Source organism: Porites lutea, chromosome 8, assembly GCF_958299795.1.
Source record: "Porites lutea chromosome 8, jaPorLute2.1, whole genome shotgun sequence".
Classification (NCBI taxonomy): Eukaryota; Metazoa; Cnidaria; class Anthozoa; order Scleractinia; family Poritidae; genus Porites; species Porites lutea.
The window spans coordinates 19,618,113-19,635,149 of record NC_133208.1 but is presented as its reverse complement, the minus strand read 5'-3'; the positions used below and the strand labels follow the sequence as shown (position 1 = coordinate 19,635,149).

General features: G+C 38.1%; 2 protein-coding genes across 3 annotated transcripts in view; both read right to left on the bottom strand.

Annotated features, from left to right (window-relative positions):
- Positions 1-5,795: 5,795 nt before the first annotated feature.
- On the bottom strand, positions 5,796-6,767 carry LOC140945314 (octopamine receptor beta-2R-like). Its single transcript, XM_073394354.1, has one exon. The coding sequence runs from the start codon at positions 6,765-6,767 to the stop codon at positions 5,796-5,798; it is 972 nt and encodes a 323-aa protein (XP_073250455.1).
- A 7,380-nt stretch (positions 6,768-14,147) lies between these two features.
- LOC140946307 (uncharacterized) overlaps positions 14,148-17,037 on the bottom strand; it is a 40,575-nt gene continuing 37,685 nt past the window's right edge. For both annotated transcript variants that reach the window (XM_073395405.1, XM_073395404.1), the window contains one exon: positions 14,148-15,553. In XM_073395405.1, coding sequence (XP_073251506.1) covers positions 15,354-15,553 — 200 coding nt within the window. In that variant the 3' untranslated portion in view covers positions 14,148-15,353. The remainder of the gene's footprint in view (positions 15,554-17,037) is intronic.

Below are 17,037 nucleotides of genomic sequence, written 5' to 3'. Positions count from 1 at the left end.
GGAATAAGGGCGATGAACAAGTTTGAAGCAGCGCGAATTCACTTTTTGATTGACGTCCTGCCGTTGCTGTCGTCGTTGCTCAAGCTCCCTAATGATGAGACAGGAATGCCTTTGTATCTTGTTCATTTTCATACTTAAACTGAAAAAGAAGGAGACTAGGCATTGATATCTGCAGGAAGTCAATTATTTGTTATACAATCCAAGTACAAGGCATATGCAAAAGCTTTTCAAATTTACAGCTCGGGTTAGTTTTTATCGCATTTTAGATTTTCTCGACGAAAATGTGTTTAGGCTTCCCTTTCGTTCATGATTACAATTTAATTAAACAGACTCAGAAACTCAGTTTTTTGTATTAGCCCCGTATTGAGCGAAAGCAACTTCTTTTTTGGCACATTTGGTCGATAAAAATTCGAATACGGCTGATATTAGTAAGGTATAATCATAGTTAATTGAGTGGAATGGTTATGAAACCCGTCAGACTCCTTTGTTATATGTTTTTGTGGACCTGAAAGTGCACAACGTTCAAAAGAATTCCTATCATTTTGATTGTATTGACCAATAAAAACGTTGCATTAATTTATTCCGTAACAATTTGCCAACAGAAAACAAAGGATTGTGCACTTTCAGGGTGCTTCCAACATAAACTGCAGCACTGTTGTTTTCATCATTGATGTTTGCCGCTTTTCATAACCAGTCTCCTCAAATAACTATGGTATAATCAAGTTAAAAATGATCTCCATGACAGTTTTTTTTTTGTTTATATAAAAAGGTAAACTATCGCTTGAAGTTAACTGTCATTTACCGCAACGAGTTTGCGATATCGAAGCTTGGAGTGACTCTTGTTTATTACCGGAAAGTGTTATTATTGTTATGTCGAATGGCTAAGTAACGATTGAAGTTAAATTTAAAAATTCCGGGAATTTCTCCGCACATTAACCCATTGTTTGGCGAATACAGACATCCTTTCTTGGAATAAAGATTAAAAATATCGTGCATTTTGGATGCAAGGAAGCAAGAAAACGATTGATTTTGCTTTCAATTTTAATAAAGCACTTCTTGCTTATAGGGTTGCCTGATGACTGGATGCCTAAATGGAGGATCTTGTTTGTTAGACAAGAAAAGGGAAACGTTTGCCTGCTCGTGCAAACTATCATGGAGTGGACAAAGATGCGAAGTAAACTCGAGTGAGCCTTTACTTAGTTTTCGGGTTTCCTGTTTTGTTATTAATTCAATCTTTTTTCATAAAAAAAAAAGTTTTCATGTCCTTACTTCAAGCGTTTTAATGCTGATTTTATTTCTTATATTTGTTACCAAGCTCCCGGGTCGACCCGTTCGCGATGCTCGCCTTATATGGCCTCCAGTGCCGGATATGTTCCTGGGGAGGGTTTGAATTTTAGCTCTTTCGTCTTGAACAGGATATTGGAATTATCACGAAAATGCTTCGAAAGGACACGAAAGCACTTAGCAAGTGACATTTGTGCAACTAGGGAGTTAAAGAAGCCACGACAGCGCGGACAACGAGAACGGCAAAAAGACATTAGGTTGAATAGGCAAAACAACAACTCGCTTTTTTGTTCATTTCGATTTTTTTGACCTACAATGCACGACTACGACGAATTACTACGACTGAGACGAAAAAATATTTTTGTCGTTCTAATCTTGGATATGGTTCTTAGTAATTCGGCTCCAGAAGAGTTGGCTTGCATAAAAATAATTACGCGAGCTGGAATAATCGCGATAGAGATGGAAAAATTAGGAATTCAGTATTTAAGAGACGTTTTCGTGTCCGTCGCCGTTCTTGCTATCCTTAACTCCCTACTATCGCCTCCATGAAACGTCTTTCAAGCTCCCCTCAACATGGAGCCAAAGTAACGATTGAGGAGAGAGGAGGAGTTTTTCTATCCGCTATTCTTGTCTCGGCCAAATTTTCTCCTTAGCTTTCAAAGAGTCGCTTGCTTAGTAGCCTCACACGCAAACGATCTTAGGGGTTCGTCACGCGTTCCTGCCCCTCCTGGAGCAGGAACAGGTGACGAACCCCTAAGAACGTCGGCATGGGAGGCTACTTGCTCAGAGGTCCCTTGCTATCAAAGAATCTTATTTCTGTGGCTCCGATACCATTTTTCATTGCCTTGAAGTTATCTTTCGTTATTATTTGCTTCTTTTCGCTTCAAGGATGTCCATCTGGTTGGGCTACATTTGGTGATTCATGTTTTTACCTGAACGGTACAGAACAACAGGTCCAGAGCGACGCGCACAAGGCATGCCAGACTATGGGTGGAGACCTCCCAATAATCAAATCAGCCGCAGCAGACAAATTTATATTCGAACTTATAAAAAATGGTAATACAGTCACACCATTTGGTGCGTGGCTTGGGTTAAAACGAGTTAAGGTTAACGCAACCAAGTTCCGTTGGCTTGACGGTACTCCACTGGAGGGAGAGTATAAGAATTGGTTTGACAGGGAACCTAACAACCAAGGCTTTAATGAAGATTGTGTCAATATGTTTGGAAAGTCAATTGACAACAGAACGAGCTCGAGGGCAGAAGGAAAGTGGAATGACTACCCTTGTGGATGCCATAATAGTCTAAACCTTTGTCCTGTTGTTCTTTGCCAGAGGCCTTTACGGCCATGATAAGTAAATACTGTTAATTGAACTTCGATTCGTGCAATTGGACGAGCGCCCGGCGAAAGTTCGATTTGAAATCACAAAAATATGATTTTAGACCAAAATTGCACGACAAGAAGTTAATTCCCAATTTATTACAGCCATTTTGAAATCGCAGAATTCAGTCATTACCGATATTTATTTGATCGAGTAGCGGAAACAAAAAGGCCATTACATTTCACCTTGTACCCGAAACAGAAATGATGCAATATAGAGCGAAAATAGTACTTTTAAAAACAGAAATGATGCCATTTTAAACAGATGTGATTTAGAGCAAAAAATAATGTGATTAATGAATAAATCACACTGCTGAGAGCCAATCAAATTGCAGGGATCACCAGTGATTTCAAAATGGATATAAAGATGTAGTGTCAGAGCGCAAAACCTCAAGATAAAGTCGGCTTGCTAGAAATTCATGTAATCAGATGTTCAATCGGTGTTGTTATTACACAGTTGAAGCCGGCTCTGCGAACACCCCTTTTAATACGGACACCCGTGAATATTGCGGACAGTTTTGTTTATTTCAACGAAATGCCACCATCTATCTCTAAAACTAACCCGCTTTGTACGGTTACAGGTTAGTACGGATTACGGATACTTTTTTTCGTCAAACCCACTTTCGGACATTGGTTATCTGGGCGTTGACTAATTTCATTGTGTGCTAATTGTAAACACTGTACCCTGTTTAAGTAACGAAAGATTTCTACGGGTTAGTACGTCTTTCTTCCGGTGTTTGACCCTTATACTGTGGCCCTTTAATAAAGTTTTTTGCCTCCTAATACACAAGTTTCACTTCCTTAGTTTTTTGCTTCAGTTACTGCTCCTTTATATCTTTAGCTAGATAGATAAAAAAATGTGTCCCTCTAAAGCATGTTGAGGCATGAGCTGAGCATATACAAAATCTTATAATGATCATAAGTTTGTGAAAATTTACCAGAACGTTCTAAAATTATAAGCAACCTCAAAAAAATCAGCAAGCTTAATTTCCGTGTTTCGTAAGAAACCAGATATTTGTGTCACGTAACCAGTTATGGTAAAGTCAAGGAAAGAAGAGAAAACTAAAAGTGATGTCACACAGTAAATATTAAATGAAGTATTTTTTGTTATTGTATTATTGTTCCTCGCATGAATCTGACCGGAATGGTTGACTTGCATTTTTATTTAATTAATGATTAAGCAAAATAAGATTAAGACACATGACCCTATCGTCTGTGAATGTCTTTTCATCGGATGAATTAAAAAAATTACAGTAAAAACCCACGAGTAAGAACATACCTTTTTTAGGGTTAGCCTAAACAGGTTCTTACATAAATGGTGGTTAACATAAATTTAGTCTATTTAGGTTCTTAGTGGGTTCTTAATTTCTTGCAAAAAAATTATGTCGTTGCTAAGAAGATTTTAGTGATCAGCACCCTTAAATTTGCATACCTAATGATTGCTCATATTTTAATAAGACCATAATAGAGATCTATTCTCACATGAATTTTAATTTCTTGAGTCAAAACAACTTTATATACATGATTGTGCTGTAAAACACAATATTATAAACATTTTCTCAAAGACCTTAATCAAACAACATTTATATAATTATGTACTAAATTGCCTTTTGCAATTGCAATTAGTAAATATTTTTAAACGATTTTTTAAAATAATAACCTTTCTCCAAATTTTAGGCCAAGGAGGTTTTTATCTAGAGGGGGTCTAAATTGCAAACTTTAACCCAACAGGTTCTTAAATCTTAGGTTCTTACTCGTGGGTTTTTACTGTATCTTTGTTCTTGCCACGGAAAAATTTCGTACAGTAAAACAACCACTTACACATTTTTCCAACTTAGCTGTAATCAACCTTAGAATCTTTTCGGAATATCATTATGACGTCACGTTTCATGTGACCAGATCAGTTCAATCCTAATCAATTCAACACCTCGAAAGAGAGCTTTCCGGAAGATTTTACCGACTTTTAGAATTAAAATGCATGGTTATAGAAGAAAAACTGCTTTATCTTCGCGCGGGGTCGAGAGCACAAGTTGAACTATGCCTTAACATGCATGAGGTTGCTAGTGGTAATGCTTTTCCTGAGAGTCCACTTAATACGGACAACTGGATCATGCACACTTTGGCATGTCCCTTGGTGCATGTCCGTATTAACCGGGCTCCACTATAGCGTATCATTAAGCGGAAGGTAGCTAAATTGCATACTATGGTAGCCTACAATCCAGGCGTATTAATTATTATTATTATATTATTATTATTATTATCATTATTATTATTATATATTATTATTATTATTATTATTATTATTATTACTATTAAATAAATAGATTTTGGCTACGCTCACACCGCACGATACAAATTTTCGAAAGGTTGAAAATTCAAACGTTTCCAGGTGTTTCGTTCACACGGAAGCACCTTAAACGTACGAAAAGTTAGACTTCTATTCGTTCGAAACAAAATTCAAAACAACCTCAAAATTTTTTGTAATCAAATAGGTCTCGGCATATGCAGCGTTTTAGTTTATATGTGGTTTGCAAATTTAATCTCCTATTTAGCTTTTCTCATTCATTTTTCAGTCCTTTCCAACTAAGACTTGTCGTAATTATGTAAACCGTGAAAACTATATTTTTTGAGCCGGTTAGAGACTCCAAAGGAGAAATTAAATGCTGCTTGGAATTCCTAAATCTACATATGAAATGGCTGTTTTAAAAAAATTCAATATTTTGGACTTCAATACACTATTTTTTTTTCCGACTTGTCACTTGCTTAAAGCCTGGTTCGAGATATCGAAATTATATAGAAATGACTAAAGGGAAATAAAAAATACTTCGATTTAGAGGTTCGAGTTATCGAGGGTTCGAGTTACCGAGGATAAAATTACCGTAAATGTATGAAGCAAATCGACTTTGGTTCGAGTTAGCGCGAGGTTCGAGTTAGTCAGGGTTCGAGTTAGTGGGAGTCAACTGTAAATGTATGAAGGAAAACAAAGGGAATTGGCCTTGGTTCTTGTAGCGCGATGCTTGAGTTAGAGAGAGTCAGCTGTACTGCATATGCATCGTCCCCAGTTATCTTTGGTGGCCAGGCAGTGCTGCTGCATGGACCGACGACTTTTGAGCTGACTTTGTGGCCACTTCTCTTAAACGATGTCGTTCTCGTTAGAATCTTGACAAAGTCCAATCTGTCGGAACATTTTTTCCACCGCACTACGGAATTCTCTTTTACGGATGGAATAGATAATCGGGTTGCATATTGTGCTGAGGAAGAAAATACAAGTTGTGGCAAGATCGACCTCGGCTGGAACATCGATTCCTGGGACGAACAGGCGACAAATACCCGTAACCCAGAAAGGAATAAAGCACACCAAAAACGCAGCAATGATAATAGTGACATCGACAGCGGCCTTGCGATCTCTTAGTCTTCTCGATAACATTTCTTGCTGTTGAGTGATTTCAGCATCAACAGGGCCACCAACTTGGACTACCATGGCGTTTATCTGCCGACTCGCTGCCTTGTATACAGACACGTTTAGGAACAAAATCACCAGGAATGGCATTATAATAAACGCGATAGGTGCAACGATCATGCTTTCATAAATCTTGATTTTACTGCCCTGCAGGTCGAGAGCCCATCCCTGCTCGCAGATGATCAACTCTGGGTGGTAAGTGTACTTTCCCCAACCTAGGAAGAACGGACCGATAGAAATTGGAATCACCGGGATTATCCAGATGAGAGCTATAAACGCCACTCTGGTTTTTGTAATGGTGCCATCGTACGTTAAAGGCGACTTGACGATCGCTAGGTATTTATGATAAGAAACTGCGACCAAGTGAAGAACCGTGTTGATGTAGAAGTATCTCACAAAGTATGGGGTGAGATAACACATTGTTTGGCCATACAACCAATGTTCTTGCGCTATGCTTTTGATGCGGAATGAGTTAACAAGGATTAACAGCAGAAAGTCTGATAAAGCAAGACTGGCCAGTAAAATATATCGCATCACATGAAATCTTGATTCCAAGATGACAGCCACTACGACCAATAGATTACCAGGAAGACCGATCATGTCGTACATTGCGTGGAACGCTGCTATCACTTGTGGTAAGCCCATGGCTGAAATCGCCGGTAAGTAAAGTACTTTGCTTGAACGCGAGAGTAAAGTAGCCTTAAATGAGGTTCAATTTATGTACTTTTACTGCGGACTTGAATATCATTAAAGTTTTTCTTGGACAATATATGCAATATCTTTTCTTTCACTTGATGGACGGAAATACGGTCTTTATAAACAGTAACAAAAACGCAGACAGTAACTTTGAAAGAAATCGTCATTTTTTTTGTTTCCAAAGATTGGAATAACTGTAACTTATAAAAGATATCATGAGAATGTAACATATGTAAAATTATCTAAAATTTCCTAAAGCCTTGTTTCGTTTTTTTTTTTCAATTTTTTTTCCGGAGAAAAATACAGTATTTTCACCTCGGTGTGACTTGGTAAAAAACATTTTTCAAAGAAAGTAAAACAAAGCATTTAATTACTTCAAACCATCTGATGCGCGCAATAGCCTCAAATTTCCCGAGATATCTGCACGGACCAGGCTATAGAAGCTAAAAGCGCCTTATCGTCCTTGGGAATTAGGTGTTTGTGATATATGCCTCATTTCTATCTATTTTATACTTGATTACTTTTTCTGCAGTTTTATTAATGGGTGCAAATTTCAGGTCATGACCAGTCATGTTTTGTTTTATTGAAATTCTTTTTATTTGAGGAAAATTGTAAAGTAACTAAGATCTGGAAAATTCATCATCGCGCTGCCCTATTTTGGGGTTTACTTCTGAATATTTGTTTCTCTGTTTGTTTCTTTGATGCACGAATTTCATCGATGACAAAGATTAAATATTGGCTGGAAAACTATTTTAATTTGAGTGAGCAACAAAACGACAAAAAACATTAATAAAATAGGCAACAGCTGTGTGTGGGGGTGTGTAGGTGTGTGTGTGTGTGTGTGTGTCAGTGATATGTATTGTGGGAGGGAGTTATCAATCTATGTATTTATACAATATGTAATCAATTTGAAAAAAAAAAATTAAAAAAAATAAAGATTAGCATTGGTAATGTAAATATGTTTTGAATAGTTCTCCCAAATAAGACTGAAACTGTATTTTCCATGGGCGGCAGAAGCTTGTGAATGAAATGCTTTTGTGCTGATTTCGGTGTAGCCTGCGAACGGCGGACGTTTCTTCTCGCTCATCGCCGCTGAGGGACGTTTCGCGATGAGGAACGTCTGCAACTCAGCGACAGAAACTCCATACTGATGACGTAAATCAATGTTTACATAATAAATCCGGTTACATGTTCATTTACAGATGAAAGCTGTTGACACTACTCTGAATTTTTGTAATGGTGCCATCGAAGGTTAAAGACCAGGAGACATGACTATCGCTTGATATCGATTATAAGACACTGCTACCAAGTGTAGTGTTGTGCTGATATAGAAGTATCTTCCAAAAAAGGGTTAAAATAACACATTACTGGGCTATATGGACAGTTCTTTTGTTACGCTTTTGATGCGAAATGCGCATGCGTATAGGAGGTTTAACAACATTAAGTCTGAAGACGCAGTCGAACGTGACCTTCATGTGCGACCACAAGTCTCTCTTAAGCGACCACCTATGCAAAACACGAAAACTTCCCCAGTCATAGACCAATGGTTAGAACCTTTAATTCGTTTACAACCAGTGACTCTAAAGCGACCGCCGCGACCGCAACCACTTATGAGAGTCACAGACTCTTAATTTTCCAATGGATTTTACCCTCTTGTAAGCCATTTTTGATTTGCTACAGTAGCACTCTGCGCATGAGCAGATGGTCAAACCACTGACAAAAGTTAAAGGTTTATTTTTTTAATAAAAATATATTTACTATGAAAACTCTGACCGATTTCCGTAGAACGGTGAAAAACGGTATGGATCCGCGCCTGCAAAGACGAAGTTTTCTTTCTCTTTCTAAACTTGCTCATGGTCCCTAAGATTCAACTCAAAGGGAAGTTTACCTACATTTTGTCAGATATCAGAGATAAAGACATTTTCACATGGTTTGCATGGTCTAAAAATAAAAACTTTAATGAGAATGGTAGGAGAATTCCACCACAAGGCGAAACTGTTACGTACAAGAAGACTTGTTCCAGTGATCTGTAACTATCGAACAACATTGTTAGTACAGATCAAGAAATTTTAAAATTGGATGTTGTTCCCTTGAGTAGTGGAATTCAATAACTGAATAACATGCACACTGCCAACCCTTTAATGCCAGCTCTTTCTTTTACGCTAAAAACTCCAGTAGCAAGTCTGTTAGTGTACTCTGATCGATCTTAGACAACAGTCAAACCACGCGTCGAACTTCTCGGTACGGACACCTCTATATTACGGACAGTTTCTAATGTCCCGACAAAATTCTCATATATTTTCTTTAAAAAAAAACCCCTCTATAATACGGACTCTCTCTAGTACGGACAACGGACACTAAATCTCGGCCCCAGAGAGTAAATTCATAAAAACTTAACCTCTTTTACGAACACTGCGGTGATCAGGCAAATCCCGATTCCCGATCAAGTGGATCTGCACAGCGTGAATCCGGTCTGGCTGATGAGCTATGCAAGGTGATTTCAAAGCCCAGTCGCTGTATATCAAACATCTATTTGCGAAAGGTGTACAGAGGAACATAACCGACTTTTCTAAGGCTTGAATAACTACAGATAGAATAAAGATCTTTTCTCTTACACTTTGTCCTCTAGTAACTGTTTACTGCGCTTGCAAAATATCGAAAGACGCTTTCAGAATTGTGCTTTACGTTACAACTTTTTACTTGAAGCATTACGCTGTAGTTCGATTTGTTTTAAAACGATGATTTGTCCCACTGTACTTACTTTGTACGACTGTACTTACTTTGTAGCTGAGTTGTACAATGCTGTATGCTAGAAAGACAGTGCCTTTGTACGGTGAATTAATAAATTTAAGTGCATTTTCAAGACGAGTGTAAGCCAGGTTTTAGCTACTGACCACTTAAAACTGTAAGTGGACTCATAAAAGTGACGTCATCGCAGTAACCTCTTAAATACGGACACCTCTCTAATACGGACACTTTGCCCTGTCCCTACGGTGTCCGTATTAGAGAGGTTCGACTGTACTTTAATTGTATAAATTATCATAGACAATATGCTGGACAATAGGCCATTTTACAGTTATGGATGGAAGCGAGGCTGAGGGTGACCTTGTTTTGATACAAACCTTCTTTGCTTTGTTATGGCAATTGTTCTTGAAAAATACTGGTTAGCATAAGAATAACTTGATTTACATAACAAAGCACGAGGGTTTGTATCAAAACAAGGTCACCCTCAGCCTCGCTTCCATACACAACTGTAAAATGGCCTATTACCCTCGACGGCACAATAGTAGCTTTCAAGCTATCAACGCGTGAGATTTCTAAGTTCTTACTGTAAAACTGGATGTTGCCACAAAAAGGAGCGGAGAATTTTATTTCAGCATGATTTCTAACAATATCATTATGAAAAGCAACTTGTTCTAGACTGTTTGTTTTACCAAATAGACTTGTCAATTATTTGACTTTGGCCTTACGATTTTTTTAAAATTTGCTCACGTATTAAAGCCACAATTTAAACCTAATATCAGTCTTCATCCAAAATCCATCAAACATGTGAATGCTACATGAATTTTGACCCATTTTGAGATAAAGTCAAGCTAAAATAGCTTCACAAGTTTGCATGATATTTAACTGAAATGTTAAATTATAAAACCGTTATGCAAATATTTTGGGAGAGTATGACGCTGAATGTTTGGACTTCTGTGCATTAAATTAATAGCAGAGCAAGAGTGCGTGAAAATATGTTTAACAGGAAGTTACATAATGATCAAACCCGCAATTTATTGTTGCCTCATAAAAAAAAAATCATTACAACTCGCTCACTATTTACAGAAGCCATCTGACTTTTCAATCAAAAAATTTCCAGTTTCCCCGGTGAGAATGGTTAGCACCTACAGACATATCAGGCCTGTGTATTTCATATCTACCGAATGAACTTTGCTCTGTTAGGTTGTCAAACTAAACAAAGCGTTTTTTAACACCTGTTCATGCTTAGAACACCCCCTACTGTTCTGGATTCTCCGTAGGTATCGATTGTTTACCTCACTTATAACAATCGTAACCAACTGAATTCCACCCTTGATAGACATCCGCATATTTAGCTCGTTATCTTGTAACTTGTTTTATGATTTTTTTATTTATTGTATAGTCTTTTATCGTTTATAGTTTTGTTTTTCTAGGTTTCGTTTTTCTTTCCAGTAAATGTGTTCCTTTTCTTCTACATGCCCGCCTCGATTAGCTTAGGCATTTGTAAGCAGAGGATATTAAAATTAGTTCTAGTTGTGTAAACAAATAAATGAATGAACAGATGAAAATAAATGAATTTATCAGCAAAATAAAAGTAGACTAAATATGCCAATACAACTCCTATTAATATTTTTTTACTTAATTAATATCAAATTCTATCAATATTTACAATGCCTCCTTTAAACAAGCTTCCCCTTGGGCATGCTCTGTAAGTAAACGAAGCTTTCATAATTGTAGTAGGCGAAATGATTTCGTTACTTATTTTTTGCTGCATCTCCGCCAGTGTTTTCGCTGATGACGAAAATATCAGATCTTCCTACTTCATAAATGCGGAAAATAGGCGCTTAGCAGCACAAATGGCTAAGAGAGTTTATTCCGCGAGTATTTTGTCTTGCAGTCAAGCATGTCTTAAAAATCCCTGGTGTTTCTCTACAAATTTTAAGTACGGGACAGGTGGCGAAGGAGTGTGTGAGTTGATTAAGCATGACTCAAACTCAGCTGACAATAACAACAAGATCATTCATCATCAGCCAGGCAACACATTTACAATGATTCTTAAGGTGAGTAAATGCAGCATTTCATTCTCTATTTTCCAATTCCCCATAATACACTCTGTTTGCCCCCCAAATTTTGCATAAACCATTGTTTTTAAATGCTCCTGGGAGTATTGCATTTTCCCAAGAGCATTTTAAGACAATAAGTTATGCAAAATTTGGGGGGCATACAGAGTGTATTATGGGGAATTGGAAAATAGTCAATTGGCGCAATACTGTGCAAGAAATTCCTTAAAAATTGAGCATTTTTCAGTGGGCGTATTTCACTAAAAGGAAAGGAAAACAGTTAGATTTACAAGCCGTCAATAATTTGTTATACAATTGAAACACAAATTAAAGCTTGTACAAAAGTTTGATTTAACGTTTGGGTTAATAAGATTTCTACGAAAACCGTCAGGTTTCCCCCCGTTTCGGTGCTGTGCTTCTTCGTCTCAAGAGCTTGTTAATTACCACACGAAAATGTACTCAGGATTCTCATTTGTTCACGAATAATTGCAATTAAATTGAAACTCTGGCAATGTTTTGTAGAAGATGTACTTTTTGCAAATCCGGTTAGTTACGAAATAAAGATACTGTTATATAGTGTAAAGGTATAATCAAGTTAAAACGATCTCCCTAACCATGAATTGTAACAATCGCTCGAGCGACTGGCTTTTACCGCGATGAGTTTTGCCACATCAAAGATTGAAGTGACTCAGTCTCCCGAGTAGTTGTTTATTAATGGGAAATGTGATTATTATTATTATTATTATGCTGAATGGCTGCAGCGTAAGACTACTAACGATTGAAGTTGAATTAAAATTGCGGGAACTTCTCAGCATGTTAAGTCCCTGTTTGACGATAGTAGACAATTTCTTGGAAAACAAGATTAAAAATATCTTCTCTGAAAAGGATTCAAGGAAGCAAGTTTCTAATTTTAATAAAACGGGTCTTACTGATAGGGTTGTCTGATGACTGGTTGCCTAAATGGAGGTTCGTGTGTGTTAGACAAGATAAAGGAAACGTTTGCATGCTCTTGTAAACCGCCATGGAGTGGACAAAGATGTGAAGTGAAACCAGGTGAGCCTTTACCTAGTTTTCGTGCAAATTGATTTCTGTTTAATTATTTTATAAAAGACTGAGTATTGATGTACTTACTTTAAGCATTTCATGCTGATTTCACTTCTAATATTTATTCTCGACCTCCCGGGTCGACCCGTTGGAGGCGCTTCCTTATATGGCCTTTAATACCGAATGTGGTTGCAACATCCCCCAGGCACAAATACATCAAAATATGTCTGCACAATAAGCCAGGTGGTGTTGTTGCTCTACCTTATGCTTCCCTTGGCCAAAGTTTCTCCTTAGCGTTCACAGAAATGCTTGCTAAGAGGTCTGTTATTTACAAACAGTTATATTTTTGTGGCTCAGAATCGTGAAGTCAGTGTAACGCCTTCTCTTAGATACGGGATATTTATATTCGTTCGTGTAGACTGAACGGAAGTAGAAACGTTAGTGTTGTGTGGAGGAACCTAACAGTTTTTGACGGTCAGCATGGTTTAGGTCTTAAAATCGAACTAAAGATAATCTTTAGTACGTGTTTGTTAAGTTCTTCAACAACCATTCGGGGGATAAACGGACCAGGCTGCAGGATTTGTTGGTTGCTTCCCGCACCCCTGTATTACGTAACCAGTAAAGGTAGCTTGCTACAGTCCTTTCGCCTCCTGTATAAAGGAAATCCGGATTATCGTCTGAAATGTTAGTCGTCTCCTCCCCACGAGTTATGGGGAGGAGACCACTGACATTTCAGACGTTCCGGATTACGGAACTGGGTAATTTTCGGTTGTGGATTCCGGAATCCGGGAATTTTATGATTGTGGAATCCGGAATTCAGATCAATCCGAAAGTTTAGCAAACAAGGAGTCCGGAGATCAAGAGCTCATAACGTGGAATCCAGAATCCAAGACTGTCTTGGATCACTTTACATAGGGCAATTTCGTTAATATTCCTTGGTTTTTGTCGCATAGGATGTCCAGCTGGCTGGTCTACACATGGTGACTCGTGTTATTATCTAAACAGTACAATACAACGGATCCAGGCGGACGCGCGCAAGGCATGCCAGACAATTGGTGGAGACCTCCCAATAATCAAATCAGCGGCAGAAAACAAATTCGTATTTGAACTTATGAGAAATAGTGATACAGTTACAGCATTTGGTGCGTGGCTTGGCTTAGAGCGAGATACGGTTAGCGGAACCAAGTTTCGTTGGATTGATGGTACTCCATTGGAAAGGGAGTATGAAAATTGGTTTGACGGGCAACCTGACAATCATAAGGGTAAAGAGGAATGCGTCAATATGTTTGTGGTCAACAATACCAAGAAAGCAGGAAGGTGGAATGACTACCCCTGTGGATGCTACAATGATCTACCTATATATTGCCCTGTTATTCTTTGCCAGAGGCCTATCTCATGATAAAGGTGTAGTATGAAAGCGCAAGACTTTAAGCTTCACCTTAATGTAACATGTGATAACATTGCAGGCTATTTGAAATTGTTGTGCTCAAAAGTTTAATAAGTCCTTGTTATTATAGTATTATAGTCCGTAACATTACGCGGGATGTTGGAAAATAGCTAAAACGCATACTAAGGTTTCTGCGATGCAGTTGTATTTATTATTAATATATTATAAAAAAGCGCCTTGTTTAAGTAATGATCCGGGTAAGGTGGAAAGCATTTTCTTTTGTTATACGACAATGCGCTTTCCTCACATAGGAATGTTCTCATTTTTAGCAGAGCTCTCGTGCGCTCGAAGCGAAGCACCATGTGTAAGAAAATTTTGTAACCTATGCATCCGAGAAATTTTGGTAGTCCCGTGACCGTACGTACGCCCGACCGCCCGTCCGCGCCACAGGTACACTAATATAAAAAACTCAATCAAAAGGTATGGCAACCCAAATGCAACTCAAGGTTTTATTTGGAATGAAATCGCATGGCCGCCAGGACTTTTAGAGATCACAGGCAGTACGCTGAGGGCAAAAATGGACCTTTTAGCTTGTATGTTTTGTTTTCCCAAAACAGGTCATGTGATAATACTCTTGAGAACTGTTTCTTTCAAATTTCGTCTTACTCTCGTGCATATGTACGCATACCGTTAAAATTCCGAAAATAAGCCCTTCCATGTATAAGCCCCTCCAAATATAAGCCCCCCAAAGTCGTAACGCAAAAAACCACTACAAGATAGGCCAATCGATTTTGAAACGCAAATTTCCCTCCGTAGATAAGCCCCTCCAAAAATAAGCCCCTCAAAAAAGGGCCTTTGAAAAATGTAAGTCCCGGGGCTTATATTCGGAATTTTAGGGTAATTTATGAAAAGACAAAGGGTAGTTCACCTGGGACCTCGATTGGGAAAACAGAACATACAAATGTTAGAGTTTCCCAACAAGTATTTGTAAACTAGTTTGCAGAAAACAGACAAATATAAACAATGTAAGTAAAGGAATGGGTGTAAGTGAACTTTGCGAAGAATTGAACCCTGGAAACCAAAGTGAAAGCCGATTTGTATTAATTTAGGATTAGCCGGAATTTTTAAACCGGCCTTAATATTGGTACTGACCATTGGTGCTTTGTATTCTACCAAACTAATATTTTGAGGTTTCCTATCGCAACAGAGCTCTGGCAAACACTTAATCCACTTTTAAACTTAAATTTGAAACAGATAGATTGCAACCACTGCAATATACACTGTTACCGAACTGTAGGCTAATTATTGATTTGCGCATTGATTGGGTTCGTCTTTAAAAATGTTGTTTGATGAATCTTCTGACAGCCAGTTTTGAAAGTTTTCCTTCTTTGATGCAGGTTTGCTCCTTTTGTGTTCTGCCGCCCCTGTATTATTATTTTCAATGGCCGATAAACCCAGAAGGGAGGCGTTCCTCGATTCCCTTTCAAGAGTTTCTGTAGAGACTGCAAAATAAAATAGGATGAAATAGGTTGAAAAAAAACTGTTACCTTTTTTAACAGTCCTCATTTTGTTAACCTTAAAATCACGTGAGTTCCGAAACTCAAATGACCACTTTGAAAGCAATTTTACCAGTAACTTGTGATGACAAAACTTTAGAAAAACGTTTTCAGGATAGTTTCCACTGGCAACGGAGTCGTAGGAAAGCTTGGGAACTAGTGAAACTTAAAATTCAGAGTCATAAACTAAGTCGCAAGCGCGAAGATTCTTCGGAAAAGTTTTCAATCTCTTCCGCCTCCGTCAAATTATCGGAGATTGAAGTAGACTGCGAAAAGTCTCTCTTTTTCTTCCGATTTAGTGAGGGGAGTGTTCGTGCGCGAGAAACAAAGGTGGCTTTTGTTTTTCGCTCGGCAGATTAAAAAAAGAGGCAGTTCGTAGTCTAAGTTGGAAGCAGAAGCGAAAGATAACCTAGTCTCCATTCGAATCGTAAGCGGAATCGGAACACTATTTTCAGTAGATCACAAGACTCTATACTTCTGATAACGACTCCGACATGGTAGAAACCACCCTTAGGGACTGGTCAAAAAGTATAGGGGGGGGGGGGGGGGGGTGGGCCGGAGCATTTGGAAATGTGGTCGATAAAAAACACATGACCCACCCCCTCCCTTCGGCACAAAAATGACTGACCCACCCCTAAAGCAAGGTTGGAAATTGCATGACCCACCCCCTAGTTAAAACATGGATGTTTGGTTTCCTCTTAATAATCCAATAAAACCTTGTTCTGTGCGTGAAAAATTTGTCGATACACTGCTACAACCAACATCAAAATCACAGAAATCATACCTTTCACTGAAAAGACAAATGTGAAAAACCGCATATTTCTTGTTTCGATGGACGTTATGAGTCTTGACACAAATATACAGCAAAACAAGGGTATTTCTACAAAGACAACCCATTCCTACATATTACTTGCCGGAAATGCTTAGATTAATCCTCAAAGAAAATTTCTTCCACTTTAATGGAAAGCACTACCTATAAAACCTGAGGGAACTGCAATGGGCACAAAGACAGCAGTTTTGATTCCTTTGCCAATATTTTCACGACATTGAAACAACGACTCTAAGCAAAACTGTCTTTAGAACAACAGTTTGGAAATGCTACATACACGATATCTTTTCCCTATGGGACATTAGTAAACCAGAAATTGAAGCCTCCATTAAACAAGCAAACTTACATCACCCAACTATTGAATTCACGGCCGAAACATTTGACACTGAAACTGCGTTTTTAGACACGGTTGTATACAAATTAAGGCACAAGATTCAAGGAAAAATCTTTCCTTGATGCAAAGACCCATTTTAAACAAACAGGAACCTTCTTGCACACACATTTCACCTTGTGTCACCCTCCTAATGTTAAAAAAGGATTTGTCAAAGGAGAAGCCTTGAGAATCCTACAAAAAAAACTCCTCAGAAACAACCTTTGAGGA